This window comes from Salvelinus namaycush, chromosome 1 (genome assembly GCF_016432855.1).
Source record: "Salvelinus namaycush isolate Seneca chromosome 1, SaNama_1.0, whole genome shotgun sequence".
In the NCBI taxonomy this organism is placed as follows: domain Eukaryota; kingdom Metazoa; phylum Chordata; class Actinopteri; order Salmoniformes; family Salmonidae; genus Salvelinus; species Salvelinus namaycush.
The window spans coordinates 69903348-69927399 of NC_052307.1; the positions used below are offsets into that span (position 1 = coordinate 69903348).

Sequence of the window (24052 nt, forward strand, 5' to 3'; positions counted from 1 at the left end):
TTCTCCTGAAGAACCAAACACACAACACATCCATACGTGTCCAGCCCAAGAACTACATGTACTTGTTTTTAACTATCTGAGATTATTTGTATCATGAAATGCACTCTATAAAATAAATATATTATTAGAATTATTATTATTATGATGAAGCAAGCACTGATTAATGCTACATAACAAGTGGATTATGCATTACTACACTGTTGTGTTATCATAATAAAGTGTAGCTAAATATGAAATAAAAGGTGAAAAGTCAGTGTTAATTTAATTAAAGGTGCAAATCTTACAAATTGTTAACTCACCTTTGCAATCTGGTCAAACTTCCCAAAAAGCTCGTTGAGCATGATGACCAGCTCCTTCGGAGAGCAGTCGCTGGCCAATCGGGTGAAGCCCACAATGTCAGCATACAGAATACTGCAAAAAGAGAAAAGCCAAGGGTGTGTTCATTAAGACACACGGTTTGCAAAGAAAACAAGAAGCATTCATTATTGGACAAGTTTAGATAGTCCCTCCCTGTTGCACATAGTTTCCAAGCATTTTCTTGCGTTTCATGCTTACTGATCACGACCGACTCAGGACATATGGGGTCAAGACATCAGTGTCATAATGATGTCTGTTGTCTGCATGGATACGGCCAGGCTGGCCGCTACACTGATTAATCCCTCTGATGTTGTTGTATCACTAAACAAGGGTGTCATTGTCAGATAACGGTTGACTCCTGGGGTGTTGAAATGGAGTGGGGCTAAATGATTACAGCTGGAGGTCCTATCCTGGGTGAGCAGTAATCCTAGGGGCTAGAGAGGAGGTGAAGACTGAGTAGAAGGGAGATCGTGCTAAGGGGTTTGGCTCTAAGACATAAACTACAGCAGTGTTTTCCCTATATTCATTTAGCAGCACCGTTGCCTCCACTCCAAAAGATATGATTACAAATATATATATATATATATACACTGCTCAAAAAAATAAAGGGAACACTTAAACAACACAATGTAACTCCAAGTCAATCACACTTCTGTGAAATCAAACTGTCCACTTAGGAAGCAACACTGATTGACAATAAATTTAACATGCTGTTGTGCAAATGGAATAGACAAAAGGTGGAAATTATAGGCAATTAGCAAGACACCCCCAATAAAGGAGTGATTCTGCAGGTGGTGACCACAGACCACTTCTCAGTTCCTATGCTTCCTGGCTGATGTTTTGGTCACTTTTGAATGCTGGCGGTGCTTTCACTCTAGTGGTAGCATGAGACGGAGTCTACAACCCACACAAGTGGCTCAGGTAGTGCAGTTCATCCAGGATGGCACATCAATGCGAGCTGTGGCAAAAAGGTTTGCTGTGTCTGTCAGCGTAGTGTCCAGAGCATGGAGGCGCTACCAGGAGACAGGCCAGTACATCAGGAGACGTGGAGGAGGCCGTAGGAGGGCAACAACCCAGCAGCAGGACCGCTACCTCCGCCTTTGTGCAAGGAGGTGCACTGCCAGAGCCATGCAAAATGACCTCCAGCAGGCCACAAATGTGCATGTGTCAGCATATGGTCTCACAAGGGCTCTGAGGATCTCATCTCGGTACCTAATGGCAGTCAGGCTACCTCTGGCGAGCACATGGAGGCCTGTGCGGCCCCACAAAGAAATGCCACCCCACACCATGACTGACCCACCGCCAAATCGGTCATGCTGGAGGATGTTGCAGGCAGCAGAACGTTCTCCACGGCGTCTCCAGACTCTGTCACGTCTGTCACATGTGCTCATGTGCTCAGTGTGAACCTGCTTTCATCTGTGAAGAGCACAGGGCGCCAGTGGCGAATTTGCCAATCTTGGTGTTCTCTGGCAAATGCCAAACGTCCTGCACGGTGTTGGGCTGTAAGCACAACCCCCACCTGTGGACGTCGGGCCCTCATACCACCCTCATGGAGTCTGTTTCTGACCGTTTGAGCAGACACATGCACATTTGTGGCCTGCTGGAGGTCATTTTGCAGGGCTCTGGCAGTGCACCTCCTTGCACAAAGGCGGAGGTAGCGGTCCTGCTGCTGGGTTGTTGCCCTCCTACGGCCTCCTCCACGTCTCCTGATGTACTGGCCTGTCTCCTGGTAGCGCCTCCATGCTCTGGACACTACGCTGACAGACACAGCAAACCTTTTTGCCACAGCTCGCATTGATGTGCCATCCTGGATGAACTGCACTACCTGAGCCACTTGTGTGGGTTGTAGACTCCGTCTCATGCTACCACTAGAGTGAAAGCACCGCCAGCATTCAAAAGTGACCAAAACATCAGCCAGGAAGCATAGGAACTGAGAAGTGGTCTGTGGTCACCACCTGCAGAATCACTCCTTTATTGGGGGTGTCTTGCTAATTGCCTATAATTTCCACCTTTTGTCTATTCCATTTGCACAACAGCATGTGAAATTTATTGTCAATCAGTGTTGCTTCCTAAGTGGACAGTTTGATTTCACAGAAGTGTGATTGACTTGGAGTTACATTGTGTTGTTTAAGTGTTCCCTTTATTTTTTTGAGCAGTGTATATATATATATATATATATATATATACACACACACACACACAGTACCAGTCAAAAGTTTGTATACACCTGCTCAGTCCAGGGTTTCTTTATTTGTACTATTTTCTAAATTGTAGAATAATAGTGAAGACATCAAAACTATGTAATAACACATATGGAATCATGTAGTAACCAAAAGTCTTAAATTGCAGGGAACTAGCTTTAAAACTGTAAAATGTTCTCTCCGTCCATAGCAAAATGTGTAGAATTGCATGAAATCAGCTTTAAAACATTAAATAAATGGTCTGTAGCCAACAGGACGGCCACTAAAATGTTTGCCATTGGCCACGTCCACTAACCCGCCCCCCCCCCCCCACCCCACCCCCACAATGCTAACTTTGCCACAGCTGCTGATAAAAAATAATAGGGGAAGCACTGCACTGTACACTGATTGGAAGTGCTATAAGCTTATTGTGAACCCTATCCTCCACACAGAGCACCTGACCCAGGCCACCACACATCCAGCCGCCACAGCCTAATCACTGGCTCATTACCAGGGCTCAGAGGGCTAACTGCTGCCAAGGTCAGTCCTCATTAAAGTAGCTAACATTAGCCTGTTGCTCGCCAAGCAGACCAGACCAGAGAACCATGGCTGCCCAGTAACTCTGACTGACAACAACCAGGTGTTTCCTTGGAAAGAACATGTCTAATGACAAGCATGTCTTGTGTCATTACAAGGATCAAATGGGGAGGTGATTGGGCTATAATTCACAGTAGCACCAAAGGGCTTAAAGGAGGATTCACTCACTAGCCGAGCCACAGCAGCACATGATACAGTCTGATCTTCACAAGGCCTTCTCAGATCAGACAGTTTAAATGTCCCTCCTTTTCTATGAAATCATATTAATTATGGGTCTAAACTTATCAAAATCAACCAGGTAGTTACAAATGTCAGTTTGTCAGGCTACTGAGAAGATTGAAGAGTGTTACTGTGTTGACCTTAATTTGGGCAACAAATGGGCTCCCTCTCTCTCCAGGAAGGTAGAAGGTACAGTACAGTCTGTAAGCAACTACAGAGTCTAAAACTTAGGGAATCTATTGAGCCATCTGCCAAGGTTCACTGGATAGGCTACAAAGCCAATGTCTGTCAGCACTTTCTAAATGAATGCCCATAAAACAAAAGGCCTCATTTGGGTCAATGCTCAGCTAACACTGTAATGCTAAATTCCATGAGAACTGACTGGGCATTGTGAGTGTAAATAGACCTCCCAGAGCAGTGATGGGCAACTCCAGTCCTCGGGGTCAGAGGATATCAGGGGAAATTAAATTAAAGAACACAAACTAACTATTCAAAGCACACATGCAACATATGATTTAACCCAGTGTTCAGACTATTGTTTCCATCTTTGCGGGCCGGCACCCGGGTCTCACTGGCCCATGGATCCGGCGGACCTGCTCTCACGTGGGGCCAAAGCCAGGCCACTGGTACTTTTCAGCTGCATTTACATAACAATGGCTAACTGTGAACTTTAACACCTTCTCACAAAGCAACTGATTCTGCTCTTCTAAAGTCCCTAGCTATGGAAACACAATTTCAAAACCAAATCAAATCGTATTTGTCACATGCGCCGAATAAACAGGTGTAGACCTTACTGTGAAATGCGTACTTACAAGCCCTTAACCAACAATGCAGATTTAAGATTAAAAAAAAAAAATTAAGTAAAAGATAAGAAAAACAAATAATTAAAGAGCAGCAGTAAATAACAATAACGGGACTATATACAGAGTCAAGGTACGGGGGCACCGGTGTCGAGGTAATATATACATGTAGGTAGAGTTATTAAAGTGACTATGCATAGATAATAACAGAGAGTAGCAGCAGCGTAGAAGGGGGGGGGGGGCAATGCAAAAAGTCTGGGTAGCCATTTGATTAGCTGTTCAGGAGTCTTATGGCTTGGGTGTAGAAGCTGTTTAGAAGCCTATTGGACCTAGACTTGGCGCTCCGGTACCACTTGCAGTGCGGTAGCAGAGAGAACAGTCTATGACTAGGGTGGCTGGAGTCTTTGACAATTTTTAGGGCCTTCCTCTAACACCACCTGGTATAGAGGTCTTGGATGGAAGAATGCTTGGCCCCGGTGATGTACTGGGCCGTTCCAGAAGTAGAAAAAGATCCAAAATGTAAAGGCAGGGAATGAGAAAATCAAAGGCTAAAGCCAAAAGCAGAGTTTCGTTCAAGACAACATTTGGGTTGGGTAAATATTTTCCATGTGTATTATTTGGTAGACTGAAAACCGTGCTTAGTTTGACAGGCAATGAGTGACAGGCAAAGGATAGGATTCCACTGTATGTTTCTTAGTAATTTTCTTAGAACATAACAGGTTATTTGAACAGGCTGTATGTTTCTCAGTCATATTCTTAGTCCTTGACAGGCTATTCTTGTACTGTACCTGACGTTCTCGTGTCTCTTGACGTAGAGACTGTGGAAGTTGTTGTCTTTGACGAGTCGTTGCTGCTCTTCTTTGTCCTTGCAGTCTTGCAGACGCTCCATGATGGCCAGCTTCATCTTCATGGAGATGTAGACCGGCAGCACAGACTGCAGCAGGTTCTCCTACGCAGGCACACACACGTTAGCATCAACACACCACACCCACCCAACCACACACACTGTCCGATAGACAAAAGGTCATGAACCCAACCCAATCTGAGTATCAACCAGCTGTCAGAGTGTCTTGCTGATCTAGTAACTCCACTAACAAGGGCCCCATTCATTCAGATTACTGTTAAAAGCTTTATAATCATTGTGCTGCCAGTCTGGTTGTACAGCCAGTCAACAGAAAGATATAACATTGCATTGAGAGCCTCTGGATGGAATAGAGTCAGGTGAGATGGGAATCTAAGAAGTTAATAAGGAGATGTCTCAGGAAATAATTCTTCAATCCCATCATAATTCCTGTTCACCCTTATGATGCAATACTGAGGCACCGGACTACTCTCTTTCCTCTCTCCACTGGTTTGGCTGCATCCACAAGGGGGAAGTTGCCCCTAGGTACAGATCTAGGATCAAATTCTAACTTTAACTATTAGTGGAAGAAATGTAAAACTGACCCAAGACCAGTGTCAGGGGGCAACTGGTTAGGCCTACATACTCTCCCAGATAGATTACCACCTCCTGGTTCAAATGACTGGGGCAGGTTTTCCAGTAAACCGTAAAGCATGGAAAGTCATTCTGCACAAAGTGGCCATGATTTGGTTCATTCAGCTCAGCTCTGTGCTGTAATTGATCTGGCAGATTCTATCTGACTGGGTCTAGAGAACAATGGCATAGTGCTCTGTGGGAGGGAGGGAGGGAGGGAATACTGTTCACCTCAGCGTTGGGACCCATTTCAAACCCTCCCTTCCCTCTTCTCTTTATTTATGGTGCCTGTGCTCTTTGGCTAACCCCTGTGGCACTGCTCCTTTTTTCGGGCTCAATACCACAAAGTAGAACAGAGGCGGTTCAAATGTTAACAATTATATCATTCCATTCTGTCCTGCTAGGCAACAGAGCAGCCAGCAGCCTCCTCTCTCTCATGGTGTGTGGTGTCACTTCCTAAGCAACTATTATTCCAAATGAAAAAAAATTGCGGTTAAAAAGCCATTTGAAACAGACATCCGTTTTTACTAACGGAGCACACACAGACATCTACTTAAAAAATCATTAATGAAATTTTATTTGAGGGGGATTTGATCATCGTAATGAAAAATACAAGCTAGAAAACAACAAGGCTACTGGTCTTAAATGAAGTAAAAAATGAACCAGTGCTATTATGACAAAAATATTTTAGCCTAACACTATTTATTAACTTTTATTAGTCTTTCATACTTCCTGTATTCAGTCGGGTCAGCCTCTGTTCAGAAAGAGACACCACTGGGAGATTGCCCTTGCCAAATAGGTTTCTAATCTCAAGGGTCTTTCCTTAAAGATTAAATAAATAAATCAAGAAGATAGCAGAGTGTCTGATAAGATGTTCTCACCTGTTGTCTCTTTTCTATCTCCAGCTTCATGCGGATGCCCAGACATCTGAGTGTATCCTGGAAGGTCTGTCTTAGTGTTCTCTCCATCAGGACCTTATGGAAGGCCCCCACCACACTGCCACACAGAAACACCACCGCATTGGACAGCAGCTGGGGACAGAGGGACAGACATTACAACCTAGCTGCACAGCATAAGCATTTTATTGTCTGTTTTCAGAGAAATGTGCCTTACGACCTTAAAAACTCCTTACAGGACATCAAAAACAACACTATAGCACACAATCTCGTTGAAACAAACATGACACATGAGTTATTAAAACACACACACACGCAGTGATACTTCCTGTTTATAGAAAACTACTTAAAGCACAACATTGTGAACATACATAACGTTATGCATCACCAGGAGATCACGTAACACATGTATAATTGTTACTAACAGCATAACTAATAACACACCTGATTGGCCAGAAAGGGACTGGGATCTTGGGTGTTGAAGATAGTGAGGCGTAGAGTGAGGACCATGATGTGAGAGAGTGAGGAGATCACACTGAGCACCACAGCATAGCACATCTGGAAAGGCAGCATGGTGTACACTGTGAAGATGATGAACAGGAAGAAGGGAACCTACAGGAGAAAAGGAGAGAGAGAGAGATAGGTCAGACTGATATGACATGAAACACTGTGTGGGGAAAGAGTCTCGGATTGGCAGCACTATCCAAAGAACAAGTGGTTTTACTGGACAACTGTCACCTCAGTGTACTGGCAAGTACAAATATAACTTTTTGATGCTTCTGTTCATGTGTGTATATAATATATGTACACTCAGTGGCCAGTTTATTAGGTAGGCCACCCAGTTCACAAAAATGGTTCGCTCCTACAGACAGTGAGTCATGTAGCCGTGGAATGCTATATAAAGCAGGCAGACAGGCATCAAGGCATTCAGTTACTGTTCGATTGAACGTTAGAATGGGCTAAATAAGTGACCTAAGCAACAGAGCGTGGTATGATAGTCGTTGCCCCTTTGCCTCCAGAACAGCCTGAATTCATCAGGGCATGGATTCTACAAGGTATGGCGTTCAAAAGTTGCTCAATTGGTATCAAGGGATCTAACGTGTGCCAGAAAAACATTCCCTATACCATTACACCACTGCCAAATTTCAATTCACATCAGAATTCACATCAGTTGGCAGTGCTGTAATGGTGTATTTTGCCCATTCTAACGTTCAATCAAACAGTAACTGAATGCCTTGATGTCTGTCTGCCTTCTTTATATAGCAAGCCACAGCTACATGACTCACTGTCTGTAGGAGCGAACCATTTTCATGAACGGGGTGGCCTACCTAATAAATTGGCCACTGAGTGTTTTGTTTGTTATCACATGGAGAAGATTGCATGCTCTGTGGGGTAGATCTTAAATCAGATAACTTCTTCGGGGAAGGAAACAGAAACTGTGTGAAACGTAATTCTGCAATAATGACCAAAGTAAGGATTTGGCATAAGCAGCATGAGTCCATGGCTCCATCCTGCCTGCTGTCAACAGTACAGGCTGGTGGCGGTGGTGTAATGGTGTGGCTAATGTTTTCCTGGCACACGTTAGGTCCCTAGATACCAATTGCACAACGCTTGAACGCTACACCTTGTAGAATCCATGCCTGAAGAATTCAGGCTGTTCTGGAGGTAAAGGGGGGTCTGACCCGGTACTAGATGGGTGTACCTAATAACCTGGCTGGTGTGAAGATGGAGGAGAAGAGTAAGAGGACAAAGGAAGTGGGTGTCATAGAAATACAACATTATGTTAATCACATTACTTTTATATTAGAATGTATTCCTATATTAGTACATTCACACTGTTTTTCTTAGAGGCAACAGAATAGGGTTCTTTGAACTCTCATGTGTCTGTGTTAACACTGAAAGTAGATTTACCATGGCTTTGTGATAACCTAAAGACTGCATTCCATTCCAGAGAGAATGGGAAAGAGTTAGATGCCAAGGAGAGTGGGAATGACTGCGTAAAGGTCCCTGAGCAGAAGGCCATCTCGGCATTGTATATTGAGCATGCTGGTTTCCATGGTAGCAGAAGTGAAGGCTTTTACTAGCACATTTAACTACGGCCACACCCACTAAATCAACCTATAGGAGACTTGTTCATTTCCTTTTCTCATTTATTTTCAGATGGAGGGAAGTAGTGAAAGTGTCTGTGTGCCTGTCTGTCGGTGCCAGGGGGACCCTATCTCCAGTTTATTTATCCCATACGGCAGATGAATACTGGACTCGATCATTCGGAGGGAGGGGCTTAGAATCCTATGTTGCATTAGTATTTCTGTATAAACAAGCAGTAAATGAACTAGAGACAGATATCTGTTGAATGAGAGCACAATGTACCTTTGTATAATTTCACGTATCTGTTCTTCGTCACAAGGACTCAGGAAGACTATGAAAAGTTGTAAACGAATCCTGTTTATTTGGGCTCTAACTCCACACCATCGGGTGACCATTAACACTCTATAACTGCAGTAATTATTAATAAAGTTTGATGGTTTTGAAGAAATCTAAAAGTCTCTCCTTTGATTAGAATAATTACCACGACATGGGCTTCAAACATTTATTTTGAAAGCCAACAGGCTTTGTCGTGCAACCTTTATTTTGAGCGAGAGTGTATACCTGGTCCCAGGGCAGGATGAGGGGTCCGCTGAAGATGAAGGTGAATCCCATGGTGAGGTGAGTGGCCCAGACCACCAGACCCAGCAGTCTCCTCCAGCGCTGGGTCAGGGTCTCTGTACACACCAGCACAAACACAGCCAGGAACACACACAGGCTGCAGCTCACCACGCTGACAAATGCACAGTGCTCCTCCGCACTCTGAAACGGAGAGGGAGAACATAACGCACACTGAATCACAATCATGGAATTTACATTATACTCTACATTGAGATATACATACATTCATAGACACGGACGTCATATCCATCTACACACAGCCATACAGACACACAATGCTCTACTCCTCTAATGAAAAGACAAGGATTAAAAAACAGGCTATAGTATACATTCTGTCTGAGGACAGGTTTTGAAGTGTTATATAGGTCAGGTACAATGATATGTCTAAACAACATTCACTCAACTTCCCTTCAACATCATTCAAGTCCCTTTCTTATGCCTATGTATGGTCTAGTCATGAGAGCGGCCCATATCTAATTCAGCATCGTGGCTTATTCAGGCTTATTGCACATCTGTCTCTGCGTCATGTCCTGTTGCTAGAGGCCACAGCATCTTCCTGATTGAATTACACTGAGAGGGAAGAGGAAGGCTCAGATATAGATTTCTGGTGTGTGTGTGTGTATACACTTGCGTCAACTTGCATGCATGCCAGTTAGCGAGAAAGCGAGCGAGAGAAAGAGAGAATGGGAAAGAGTTAGATGCCAAGGAGAGCGGGAATGACTGCGTAAAGGTCCCTGAGCAGAAGGCCATCTCGGCATTGTATATTGAGCATGCTGGTTTCCATGGTAGCAGAAGTGAAGGCTTTTACTAGCACATTTAACTACGGCCACACCCACTAAATCAACCTATAGGAGACTTGTTCATTTCCTTTTCTCATTTATTTTCAGATGGAGAGAAGTAGTGAAAGTCTATACAATTAGAGAACAGATTGCTTCTGATCCTCTCCTCTTGAAATCTCATCTGAAAAGCAATGACCCAGGTGGGATCTGTTCAGTCTCAGACTGCCATAAGTTAATGTTTTCGTCTGTTGGGCATTGAAATTCACACCATGTTTTGTTTGTTATCACATGGTGAAGATTGCGTGCTCTGTGGTGTAGATCATAAATTAGATCACTTCTTTAGGGAAGGAAACAAACCGTGCGAAACGTAATTCTGCAATAATGACCAAAGTAAACCCACAAGAACATACACTCTCTCTAGTGTCCATTGGTGGGTTAAGTTAACTTATGTAAAATGAGGACCATTCTAAAAGCATCCTCTCCGTGCTCTCTTTGACTCTCTTACACTCTCTGTACTCCGTTAGAATCTAGAGGACTTTATTCACCTAAAAACAACAGGGCTCTCAATAGGCCCTTTGTTCAATCTGAGCCCAACTATCCTGTTTAAGTACCACTTAGAAATATATGTTGGAATGCCCTCTCGCTTACTGGTGGGCTCATGGTCTCTAACAGGTAGTCTATCTATCCACAATGGAGAGGGAAGTTCTACAAGTTGAACACAGGGACTATATCACACTTGTACTCACAGGCCTGTGCACTTAATAATAGGCATTAGCCTACACATGCTAACAAACCTGCCACGAAAATCTTAGTGGTGGGTTTTACGCCATCAAAAGGAACATAACATTCGACATCCCAATTAGGATCTGGCAAAGAATACTTGAATCAGTTTTTGCCCTCTATGGTTGTGAGGTCTGGGGTCCACTCACAAACCAAGAATTAAGATTGCATGCATAATTTTGCAAAAACATCCTCTGTGCACAACATAAAAGACCAAATAATGCATGTAGAGCAGAATTCAGACAATATCTGATCATTATCAAAATCCAGAAAAGAGACATTAAATTCTACAACCACTTAAAAAAAGTGATTCCCAAACCTTCCATAAGAAAGCAATCACCTACAGAGAGATTAACCTAGAGAACAGTCTCCTCAGCAAGCTGGTCCTGGCGTTCTGTTCACAAACACAAACAGACCACACAGAGCCCCAGGACAGCAACACAATTAGACCCAACCAAATCATGAGAAAACAAAAGGACAATTCCTTGACACATTGGAAAGAACTACCCAAAAAACTAAGCATACTGGACTGCTATTTGGCCCTAGACAGAGACTACAGTGGCAGAATACCTGAACACTGTGACTGACCCAAAAGTAAGGAAATCAGCATAGCCTTGCTATTGAGAGAGGCCGCCGTAGGCATAGCCTGTCTTCTCGAGAGAGTCTGTTATGTGCCCACAAAATGTGGAAACTGAGCTGCACATCCTTACCTCCTGCAAATGTATGACCATATTAGAGACACATATTTCCCTCAGATTACACAGACCCACAAAGAATTTGAAAACAAATCCAATTTTGATAAACTCCCATATATATCACGTGAATACCACAGTGTGCCAACACAGCAGCAATATTTGTGACCTGTTTCCACAAGAAAAGGACAGTCAGTGAAGCAAACACCATTGTCAATACAAACTACACTGAACAAAACTATGAACGCAACATGTAAAGATTTGGTCCCATGTTTCATGAGCTGAAATAAAAGATCCCAGAAATGTTCCAGATGCACACATCTACCATAAGCCGCCTCTGTCGTTTTAGAGAATTTGGCAGTACTTCCAACTGGCCTCACAACCGGAGACCACGTGTAACCACTCCAGCCCAGGACCTCCACATCCAGCTTCTTCACCTGCGGGATTGTCTGAGACCAGCCACCCGGACAGCTGATAAAACTGTGGGTTTGCACAACTGAAGAATTTCTGCACAATCAGGAACAGTCTCAGGGAAGCTCATCGACGTGCTCGTCGTCCTCAACAGGGTCTTGACCTGACTGCAATTCTGCATCGCAACCAATTTCAGTGTGCAAATGCTCACCTTTGATGGCCGCTGACACGCTGGAGAAGTGTGCTCTTTATGGATGAATCTCAGTTTCAACTATACCGGGCAGATGGCAGACAGCTTTGTGTGGGGGAGCGGTTTGCTGATGTCAACATTGTGAACAGAGTACCCCATGGTGACGGTACGGTGGGGTTATGGTATAGGCAGGTATAAGCTACGGACAACAAACCCAATTGCATTTTATCGAGATACTGTGACGAGATCCTGAGGCCCATTATCGTGCCATTCATCTGCTGCCATCACCTCATGTTTCAGCATGATAATGCACAGCCCCATGTTGCAAGGATCTGTACACAAAGCTGAAAATGTCCCAGTTCTTCCATGGACTGCATACTCACCAGACATGTCATCCATTGAGCATGTTTTGGTTTCTCTGGATCGACATGTACGACAGCATGTTCCTGTTCCCGCCAATATCCATCAACTTTGCACAGCCATTGAAGGAGTGGGAAAACATTCCACAGACCACAATCAACAGCCTGATCAACTCTCATGTAGCGCGAAATTTGTGACTGGTTTTCTGATCCACATCCCTACTTTTTTAAGGTATCAGTGACCATCTGCCCGGTATAGATCTGTATTCCCAGTCATGTAGATTAGGGCCTAATGAATTTATTTCAATTGACTGATTTCCTTATATGAACTGTAACTTTCAACAAAAATGTAAAAAAACGCAACCTGCAACAATTTCAGTTTATATTGATCTGTCTATTTATTTTCCCTTTCGTACTTCAACTATTTGCATAGTTACAATACTGTACATAGTCAGCAAGAATATTTGAAATGTTAATTTCAGATTTTTTATTTCACTTTTGTTTAATATCTATTCCACTTACTTTTGCAAATGTAAACATGTTTCAAATGCCAATAAAGCCCCTTGTTTTCCTTTAGAAGGGAGCAGTAATGAGACCTGATGATGGACCTAGTTTGGCATCAACACCTGAATGAGAAAAGTGCTACAGTGCCTCAGGCCCTGCCAATGTCAACAGCATGAGTGTGTCCCAAATGGCACCCTTTCACTTATACAGTGCACTACTTTTGACCAGAGCCCTTGTCAAAAGAAATGCACAATATAGGGAATAGGCTGCCATTTTAAGAAGCAACCACATCTTTGTTCACTGGCCCTGACTGACTGAAGCCCTGTAAAACAACACATTTCACTGCACCTATCCCGTGTTTGTGACAATAAGGCACTCACCTGTCAGTTTATTAGGTACACCACCCTGCTCATAAAAATGGATTGCTCCTACAGACAGTGCCTTGCTTGGATCGCTCCTATGTGGCTGTGGCTTACTACTATATAAAGCAGAAATCGAGGCATTCAGTTGCTGTTTGATTGAACAAAACTAGTGACCTATGCGACTGAGCGTGGTATGATCGGTGCCAGGCGACCTCCTGGGCTTTTCACGCACGACAGTGTCTAGTGTTTACCGAGAATGGTGCGACAAACAAAAAACATCCAGCCAGTCAGCAGTCCTGTGGGCGAAAACAGCTCATTGATGAGAGAGGTCGAAGAAGAATGGCAAGAATCATGCAAGCTAACAGGCGGGCCACAAACAGGCAAATAAAGGCATCCAACTGGCCTCACATCCACAGACCACGTGTATCCACGCTAACTCAGGACCACCACATCCGGCTTCTTCACCTGCGGGATCATCAGAGGGGATGCTGAGGAGTATTTCTGTCAGTAATAAAGCCCTTTTGTGGGAAAAAACTAATTCTGTTTGGCTGGCCCTGGTTCCCAAGTAGGTGGGCCTGGCTCCCAAGTGGGTGGGCCTATGCCCTCCGAGGCCCACCCATGGCTGCACCCCGGCCCAGTCATGTGAAATCCATAGATTAGTGTCTAATGAATATATTTCAATTGATTGATTTCCTTATATGAACTGCAACTCAGCAAAATCTTTGAAATTGTTGCATTTATATTTTTTTTATGTACTTCCCCCTCAGCTCAGACCTGCAATAACTCTCATAACACTCCTCTTTTATTACACTGAGGGAACCTACACTACAGTTCAAAAGTTTGGGGTCACTTAGAAATGTCCTTGTTTTCCATGAAAACATACATGAAAAGAGTTTCAAAATGAATAGGAAATATAGTCAAGACGTTGACAAGATTATAATAATTATTTTTTATTGAAATAATTGTGTCCTTCAAACTTTGCTTTCGTCAAAGAATCCTCCATTTGCAGCAATTACAGTCTTGCAGACCTTTGGCTTTCTAGTTGTCAATTTGTTGAGGTAATCTGAAGAGATCTCACCCCATGCCTCCTGAAGCATCTCCCACAAATTGGATTGGTTGATGGTAAATTCTTACGTACCATACGGTCAAGCTGCTCCCACAACAGCTTAATAGGTTTGAGATCCGGTGACTGTGCTGGCCACTCCATTATAGACAGAATATCAGCTGACTGCTTCTTCCCTAAATAGTTCTTGCATAGTTAGGAGCTGTGCTTTGGGTCATTGTCCTGTTGTAAGAGGCAATTGGCTCCAATTATGCAAATCTCCCACTTTACCACCACCAAAGCTTCTTAAACTCTGAAGTCTACACCAATAACATCATCTCTCGTGTATTGCTACGCCTTGAATGTTGTTTTGAGGAGACATAAAACAAAGACCTCAATTATTCAATGTACTACAGAAGAATAACATACTTATTTACAATGACGGCCTACCAGGGTTAACTGCCTTGTTCAGGGGCAGAACGACAGATTTTTACCTTGTCAGCTCGGGGATTCGATCCAGCAACCTTTCGGTTACTGGCCCAACGCTCTAACCACTAGGCTACCTGCCGCCACACAATGGTGTCTTTAATGTGCTAATTTACATATCTCCATCCATTATCGGTCAACTCATCCAGAGAGGACATCACATCCCCTGAGGGGATATTACTAAGTCATTCAAAAAAGCTGCAATTAGCTGGGCTCTGATGTGTAGCATACTGTCACTTCATACATGGGCAGGTGCACACACACTTCTAGGTCTTGGTAGATGACGTCACTTACACAATGGCCGCTAGCTAGCCATTCCACATCAGCTAAACACACACACACACACACACACACACACACACACACACACACACACACACACACACACACACACACACAGGGACTCACCAGGTGCAGGGCGAAGAAGAGGATGATGAGGACTCCACAGGACAGCATGGAGAGGCCCAGTAGCAGCACCAGAGGCTGGTACTGGCTGATACAGGAGAACTTCCTGTACAGGGCCTCATGTTTCAGCTCCTGGTCATTTAACAGGTACTTCCCTTTAGCCGGCATGGTGGTGGTGACCTGTTCACTACTAAAACCCTGATAAAAGGTTACGGGCCGCTGGTTTAACATAGAAGCATTTTTATCAGCTTCCACTGTTCTCTAAGAGTTGCTAAATTTCCTCTCCACTTTTGTCCACCACTCCTCACACAGGTAAGGTAGGCAGGGAATAACGCTGAAAACACCACCCCACAGTGTAGGGCAGGGTAGGAGCCGTCTTCTGCTGCGACTGAGACAGACGTGTGTGTGTGTGTGTCTACAGATCCACACATCCAGGTGGGCAGGTTTGCTGAGGTCTTCTAGCTAATACTACTCAAGTGCAGTTGTCGATGTTATCCCTCATGGGCATTTTTAATATGTTCCTCTCTTCTTTCACTCACAGTTTTTGAACTTTCTCTCGCTCGCTTTTCTTTCACTCTCTCTTTCTCCCTCTTATCTCCCTTTCTACATTGGCAGGCAGACCCAGTTCATCCTTGCCAGCTACTGTGGTCCATTCTTCAGTGGTGTTGAGTAATGATCCCAGCGCTGAGAGAAGAGACCAGGGGAGGAGGAGAGTAAGGAAATAGGAGAGGAGGAGAAAGAGGGTGGAGCCTGGGAGAGCGGAGAAAGAAAGAGGGGTCGTCAAGGATTCCTCCAGGATTCAGGATTCTGTCCCATCAGTGCTGAGCGGGCAGAGAGAGGGGCCCAATGTAGCTCCACCCACTGGAGCTGGCACAGTCAGAGGCCTGGGGAGGAGACAACAGAGACAGACTGGGTGAGCTTACTGGAACCACTTATCAAGACAGAAGTAGAATGAAATAGCAATCCACAACACTTGAGGGGCATGGCTCTTCAAAGCACTTTCTCTTGTTGACATGTCAGAAAATGTTGATGCACTCACTAAGCTTGTTATGTTTCAATAAACAGATGACATTTTTATCTGACATTGAGAATTAAAAAAAACAGTTTAGCGATATGATTTTAAACTACATTACTGTCTGCCAAACTGTACACAGTTAGAGTACAGTACAGTAAGTCCCTTCATATGACAAAGACAGACTGTTGTTTAGCCAAGGGTGTAAATATTTATCACAAGTGAGTGAATCTTCAATCCTCATTCAACCAAAGCCCTGCAGTTGTTCCCACGATCAAGAAAGCCTGGTTTGTCTGTATTCAGTCCCAGCCCCAGTCCTCAGTCTCTGTCCCGGTTTGGCCACAGCTCCATGGAGAACTGCCATGATGACACCTAGCCCTTCTAATGAATAAGCTCTCCATGGAGCGCTTTACTCGAGAATACGCCATCGAGGGAAGAACTCTTGCATCATGAAACACCACACTGGTCCCGACTTCATTTACTTATATCTTATTAATTTTACTCTGACAAAACACATTCAGCATTGTGGAGTTTAAACGCTAGCCAAGAGTCTCAGTCTATGTTTGCCAAGAATTTTACCTTAGCAATCCATTACTCACAAGAGTTTAAGGGGATTGTCATTCATCACTTTAATACGTAACACATTTAAAAGATGGACAAAAATAACTGGTCCACTCTGAAAGAAGCATATTTTAAATCTCCGGCACTGGGGTATGTCCAAACCGTTCTTCTTTACGTGAAACTGCAGTCTTGCAAATGATTAAGTACATGAATACAGCCCCTTAGAAGCTACATTAAATATCAATAAATCAAGGTGTATTAACCTGTAGGAAAATAAAACAGGTCTATGTTTTGTTAGGATCTATTGGCTGGGCAGAGTATGTACTTTGCTCCTGTCTTAATGAGCACAGAGCAGAGGCCACTAAAGCCAGTCAGTATATGAGGAGTCTGATTCCCCTTAGTCCGTCTGCCCTCGCTGGCTGGCTCCCTGGCACACAGGAAGTTTGCTCAGTGAATCAGAGGCTACGTTGTATTTACAAATCTAAGGCTGAATGAAAAATAAATTCGGGAGGCTCGTCTCAAGCACGCAGTAGGACGTACTAGGCATCCTTATCTGGTTGGTTTAAAGAGGGCCCAGCGGCTGATCTTTGTCTCACCTGATAATAAAATCACAGAACACAACAGCACAGCTACAATATGGGCGTGACCGTAAACCATTGGGCTCAGAGACTGATTATGATATCACTTCTCATTTTGTCATTTCGTAGAAGGGATTTACATTCTTGGCTTCACAAACAGGCTGGTGTGTTTGGGAGGCGGTAGATGTTGCTGGGTTGAAACAATATGAAATTAAGCTTGTATAAAGTTAGTTAATATAAACCTCATCTCAGTAGTTGCTAATAGTCCTGACTCCTGGACCTGTCCTAACAGTATGAAGCATTGTTGCCTGTTTGTCTTTTAGCATGGCAACTGTTGTGCCATAAAATAACATAAAGGCTGATGAGGTTATGTACCTAAAGACCAAAGAGGGAGGGACACCTGTTGGGCTGTGTGAATGGGTATCCCAGCCAGCCAACCACTCAGGATGCTCCAGTCATAGTGACAACCTGCTCTGTCACAACAGGCCGTGTGTTGATGGAGGTCCGGTCAGCAATTTACAGCCTTGCTGTTTAACTGTTCCTTTTATTACTATAAGACTATTACTGCCAAACAACTAACAACCCTTTACCCAGTTCCTATCCTGTACTACACAGGCTATCCTGCAGTCTGACTAACAGACAGAGTTAGGGAGTTAAAGCAGAGGACGAGGTAAAGCACATACTGGTAAGGGATCCGTCTTCTCTATTAGAAAACAGCTGGAGCCCTGAGGAGGTCAGGGCCCCTCAGATATATGATATACACACTGTTCATATGAAGGAAATTACTCCTTCAAAAAGAACACCTAAACAAAACACTATAATTTCTCTGATTTAGCTCCTTCAGACATTCAACCCACAGGCTAGATGACTGCTCATGCATGCAACCAGAGTAAACAGTAGGGAGGGTGAATGAATGGGAGGATAACCAGGCCCCAATGGCAGACAATAAAGGACCAAAGGTCCCATTTTGTCATGGCTACTCATCTCCTGGATAATGCAGCACAGTAGGTTGGTGTGATCACCCTTAAACAGGGAGACTTAGAGAGTAAGTTATGAGTCCACAGTGAGAGATCCAGAGGCAGAGATAGACAATGAGCCACAACTGTGAGGGAAGTCCAAATAGACCATTAAGGATGGTACTGTTAGAGAATGGTTCTGGGACAAAGGGACGGTGAAACGGCACTGAGACAGTATATCTCAGAGAGCAGTCAGGGGAGACATTATCTAGAAGGCTCCAGGGAACTTCTGCTTATCAATGAAACACAGGGTAATGGTTCTCCTTTCAATCTGCGCATCTTCCTGTTTACTTAAGCCAGGCAGCTCAGGGGGTGGTGATAAAACAGTTCACTCTTTCGTGATGGCTTTTTCTTGCTTTTCAGTGACTTTGTAGCCTACTTTGTCTACAGTTTAACCAACTCTGTGTGTTGGTTAAACTGGGATCACTTTCATTGTCTGACATACTGTCTGTGTGCATTCCAATGTTAGGAGGTCAGAACAGTGAGGAAATAATGAAGACATTAGGAGAGCAGCCTCGTACTGGGGCAGATGGCCCAGTTCCCCACGATGTTAACGATCAGTGAATAGGTCTGTCTCAGTCGGACAGTAGGATACTAGTACTGATCATTCCAGGATGTTTTGTCCAGAGGCAGCCATTTAACACCGCCCTAGAGCGCTTGTTTGTGAGACAACGGCTTGATATTACAGCTCCCAGCCCAACAACCGCTTTGTGTTCCAATTCTAAAGTTGTCATGGCAAAGGACCGATGCAGCGGATCTCTGTCTGTCTCCGCCACTAAGTGGAGTCGTGAGGAGCAGTGCTGGAATAGCGGCCTGGCTTGAATAGGCTGGAGTCTCTCAAGAACAGGATGAATAGCAGTAACTGCACAGCATTGTCGGGGAGGCCTTTCTCTCTGAAAGAGCTGAGGCAAATCGAGGCATTCTCACAGAGGTCTCGCAAACTGGTGTCATTTGACTCCTGGAGCAGCACAAAACTACAGACGTCATCACCAACCCAGAGCCCAGCCACCGAGATTGGGAACGCACATGGCTGCTGTCGCAAACTGGCAACGTGCATTACCACAAGATAGAGGACGTGAAGTTCAAGGGACTGGATGTCGTCTTCTCTTTGGCCTCGCGACATGTGAGGGATAGGAAATGAAAAAAGTTGCCACTACATTTGAAGGGGAGCAAACTATATTTGAGCTGGTGGGATTGTTGTGCAGAAGACCACCATTCATACTACATTTTTATGCGGCAGAGTAAGCCACAGCTGGGCAATTCCATGATTTTTCACTTTTAAAATGTACACTACCGTTCAAAGGTTTGGGGTCACTTAGAAATCTCTTTGTTTTTTTAAAGAAAAGCAACATTTTTGTCCATTAAAATAGCATCAAATTGATCAGAAATACAGTGTAGACATTGTTAATGTTGTAAATGACTATTGTAGCTGGAAACAGCAGATTTCCTATGGAATATCTACATAGGTATACAGAGGCCCATTATCAGCAACCATCACTCCTGTGTTCCAATGGCACGTTGTGTTAACTAATCCAAGTTTATAATTTTAAAAGGCTAATTGATCATTAGAAAACCCTTTTGCAATCATATTAGCACAGCTGAAAACTGTTGTTCTGATTAAAAACTTCTTCAGGCTAGGGTCTATTTTTCTCCACTTCCTGTCTGACTGACGTGCCCAAAGTAAACTGCCTGTTACTCAGTTTGTAGAAATGGTAAAGTAATGTATGAGACTATAACACAATTGATATGGTAGGACAGAATCCAAAGAAAAACCAACCGGAATATTTTGTGTTTTTGAGAGCCCATGCTATTCCAATGAAACGTATAGGGTCATATCCAAATCCAGCTCCCAGATTGCAATTCCCATGGCTTCCACTAGATGTCAACAGTCTGTTTAAGGTTTCAGGCTTGTTTCTTCCCAAACGAGGAAGAATTCTGAGTTTTCGTACCGGAGTCAGAGTTGGAAATCAGTATGTGCGCGCCCGACGCACCAGCTAATTTTGCTTTTCTATTGAACATACTTCATTCCGTATGAAATGTAGTTTTATTACATTTTAGGATACCTGAGGATTAAATAGTAATGTATTTTGACTTGTTTTAACTTCTTTGTGATAGGGGGCAGCATTTTCACTTTTGGATGAATAGCGTGCCCATAGTGAACTGCCTCCTACTCTGTCCCAGATGCTAATATATGCATATTATTATTCCTATTGGATATAAAACACTCTGAAGTTTCTAAAACTGTTTGAATGATGTCTGTGAGTATAACAGAACTCATATGGCAGGCAAAAACCTGAGAAAAAATCCAAACAGGAAGTGAGAATTCTGAGGCTGGTCGATGTTCAACTCATCGCCTATTCAATTCCCTGTAAGATATGGATCTGTTTGCACTTCCTGCGCCTTCCACTAGATGTCAACAGTCTGTAGAACGTGGAATGAAGCCTCTACTGTGATGTTGAGCCGGATGGGAGGTGTTTCAGTCATTGGTCTGGCAGAATGCCAGTTCCTGGTCACGCGCATTCCAAACGATATCGTCTTGCGTTCCATTACTTCTATAGACACAAAGGAATTCTCCGGTTGGAACGTTATTGGATAGTTATGATAACAACATCCTGAAGATTGATTCTCTACTTAGTTTGACCAGTTTATTCGACCTGTAATATAACTTTTTGAAGTTTCGTCCGAGTTTGCCTGCATCTGCGCGAGCGTTTGGACATGTGCACTAAACGTGCTAACAAAAGTAGCTACTTAGACATAAGTAATGGACATTATCGAACAAAACAACGATTTATTGTGGAACTAGGATTCCTGGGAGTGCATTCTGATGAAGATCATCAAAGGTAAGGGAATATTTATGATGTAATTTCGTATTTCTGTTGACTCCAACATGGCGGAGAAATATTGTTTCTATCTGAGCGCCGTCTCAGATTATTGCATGGTGTGCTTTTTCCGCAAAGTTTTTTTGAAATCTGACACAGCGGTTGCATTAAGAACAAGTGTATCTTTAATTCTATGTAAAACATGTATCTTTCATCAAAGTGTATGATGAGTATTCCTGTTATTAGATGTGGCTCTCTGCAATTTCTCCGGATATTTTGGAGGCATTTCTGAACATGGCGCCAACGTAAACTAAGATTTTTGGATATAAATATGCACATTATCTAACAAATCATACATGTATTGTCTAACATGATGTCCTATGAGTGTCATCTGATGAAGATCATCAAAGGTTAGTGATTCATTTTATCTCTATTTCTGCTTTTTGTGACTCCTATCTTTGGCTGGGAAAATGGCTGTGTTTTTCTGTGGCTATGTACTGAGATAACATAATCGTTTGGTGTGCTTTCGCCGTAAATCCTTTTTGAAATCAGACATGTTGGCTGGATTCACAACATGTGTAGCTTTAATTTGGTGTCTTTCATGTGTGATTTCATGAAATATTGATTTTTATAGTAATATATTTGAATTTGGGCGCTGCATTTCTTCTGGCTTTTGGCCAAGTGGGACGTTAGCGTCCCACATATCCCAGAGAAGTTAACAAAGTTTCGCGGTAGCTTTTTGGATACCTTTCTCTGCATGTTGAATGAGTGGATTACTCAAATCGATGGCGCCAACTAGACAGACTTTTTGGGATATAAAGAAGCATTTTATCTAACAAAACGACCATGCATGTTTTAGCTGGGCCCCTTTGGGTTGCAAATCAGAGGAACATTTTCAAAAAGTAAGTGAATATTTAATCGCCATTTGTGATTTTATGAAGCTTGTGCTGGTTGAAAAATATTTTGATGTGGGGCGCCGTCCTCAAACAATCGCCTGGCATGCTTTCGCTGTAAAGCCTATTGTAAATCGGACAATGCAGTTAGATGAACAAGGCTTTAAGCTTTTAACTGATATCAGACACTTGTATGTACCTAAATGTTTAATATCCATCATTTTTATGATTATTTATTTGAATTCCGTGCCCTCCAATTTCACCGGAAGTTGTCGACAGGTGTCCCGCTGGCGGGACGCCTAGCCCTAAGAAGTTTTAAAGAAGCAATAAAACTGGCCTTCTTTAGACTAGTTGAGTATCTGAAGCATCAGCATTTGTGGATTTGATTACAGGCTCAAAATGGCCAGAAACAAAGTCTATTCTTGTTCTGAGAAATGAAGGCTATTCCATGCGAGAAATTGCCAAGAAACTTTAGATCTGGTACAATGCTGTGTACTACTCCCTTCACAGAACAGGCAAACTGGCTCTAACCAGAATAGAAAGAGGAGTGGGAGGCCCTGGTGCACAACTGAGCAAGAGTACAAGTACATTAGAGTGTCTAGTTTGAGAAACAGACGCATCACAAGTCCTCAACTGGCAGCTTCATTAAATAGTACCCGCAAAACACCAGTCTCAATGTAAACAGTGAAGAGGCGACTCCGGGATGCTGGCCTTTAGGCAAAAACCATTGATTTCAAAAGTTTAACAAACCATACAACTCTATGCACAATAACTACTTTGAACAATTGACACAGTAAACAAGTCAAATATTTACTGGGAAAATTGTGCAGATGAAAAGTTGGTAACAGAATTACGGTAAAAACTCCCTCAGTTGTATTCTGTGTTTTTATAACAATTTTCAATGGAAATTGTTAAAAGTTGTCCTTGTGCATAGAGTTCTATGGTGTGTTAGTTTTTTCAAATCAATGGTTTTGTTTGGTATACATTTTAAAATGTGAATCTCAGCATAATTCCGTTCCCATGGAATTTCCCAGCTGTACATGGTGGATGCTACTTTCCACACCTCTGAGGGACAGAGAGAATAAGGATAGTCCCTATAAGTCAGGTGTGATTCATCCTGGAAACATTCAACTGTTGAACAAATATGTTGGAAGGAACCATCAGGTTGATAATGTAGTCACATCCCATTAAATATCCCTGTGGTGTAATAGTGACATAATAGTGAACCATCGACCATATCTACAGTGAATGCAATGTCCACCATCAGGTACTAAACAAACCAACGTGGTATTTTAGGCTTTCATGTAGAGTAAATAGGCAATTCTTTACCTTTAGGCTGTCATTCCATGGTATTTGTGTTGTTATTCAAATGGTTGGACAATGGGACTTCCCCCCCCTTTATTTAACCAGGTAGGCCAGTTGAGAACAAGTTCTCATTTACAACTGCGACCTGGCCAAGATAAAGCAAAGCAGTGCGACACAAACAACAACACAGTTACACATGGAATAAGCGTACAGTCAATAACACAATTTTTTAAAAGTCTGCATACAGTGTGTGCAAATGGCGTGAGCAGGTAAGGCAATAAATAGGCCATAGTAGCAAAGTAATTACAATTTAGTAAATTAACACTGTTGTGATAGATGTGCAGATGATGATGTGCAAGTAGACATACTGGTGTGCAAAAGAGCAAAAAGTAAATAAAAACAATATGGGGATGAGGTAGGTAGATTGGATGGGCTATTTACAGATGGGCTGTGTACAGCTGCAGCGATCGGTTAGCTGTCAGATAGCTGATGTTTAAAGTTAGTGAGGGAGATATGTCTCCAACTTCAGCGATTTTTGCAATTCGTTCCAGTCATTGGCAGCAGAGAACTGGAAGGAAAGGCGGCCAAAGGTGGTGTTGGCTTTGGGGATGACCAGTGAGATATACCTG

At 43.2% G+C, this 24052-nt stretch overlaps 1 protein-coding gene across 1 annotated transcript in view; it reads right to left on the reverse strand.

Annotated features, from left to right (window-relative positions):
• The window catches only part of LOC120048037 (adenylate cyclase type 2-like), a 34053-nt gene extending 18150 nt beyond the window's left edge, over positions 1–15903 (reverse strand). Inside the window, exons 1-6 of the mRNA XM_038993719.1 lie at positions 15243–15903; positions 9173–9370; positions 6977–7135; positions 6509–6658; positions 4942–5102; positions 300–411 (exon numbers count right to left, since the gene is read on the reverse strand). Of these exons, the coding sequence (XP_038849647.1) occupies positions 300–411; positions 4942–5102; positions 6509–6658; positions 6977–7135; positions 9173–9370; positions 15243–15470 (1008 nt within the window). The 5' untranslated portion in view covers positions 15471–15903. The remainder of the gene's footprint in view (positions 1–299; positions 412–4941; positions 5103–6508; positions 6659–6976; positions 7136–9172; positions 9371–15242) is intronic.
• Between the last annotated feature and the right edge of the window lie 8149 nt (positions 15904–24052).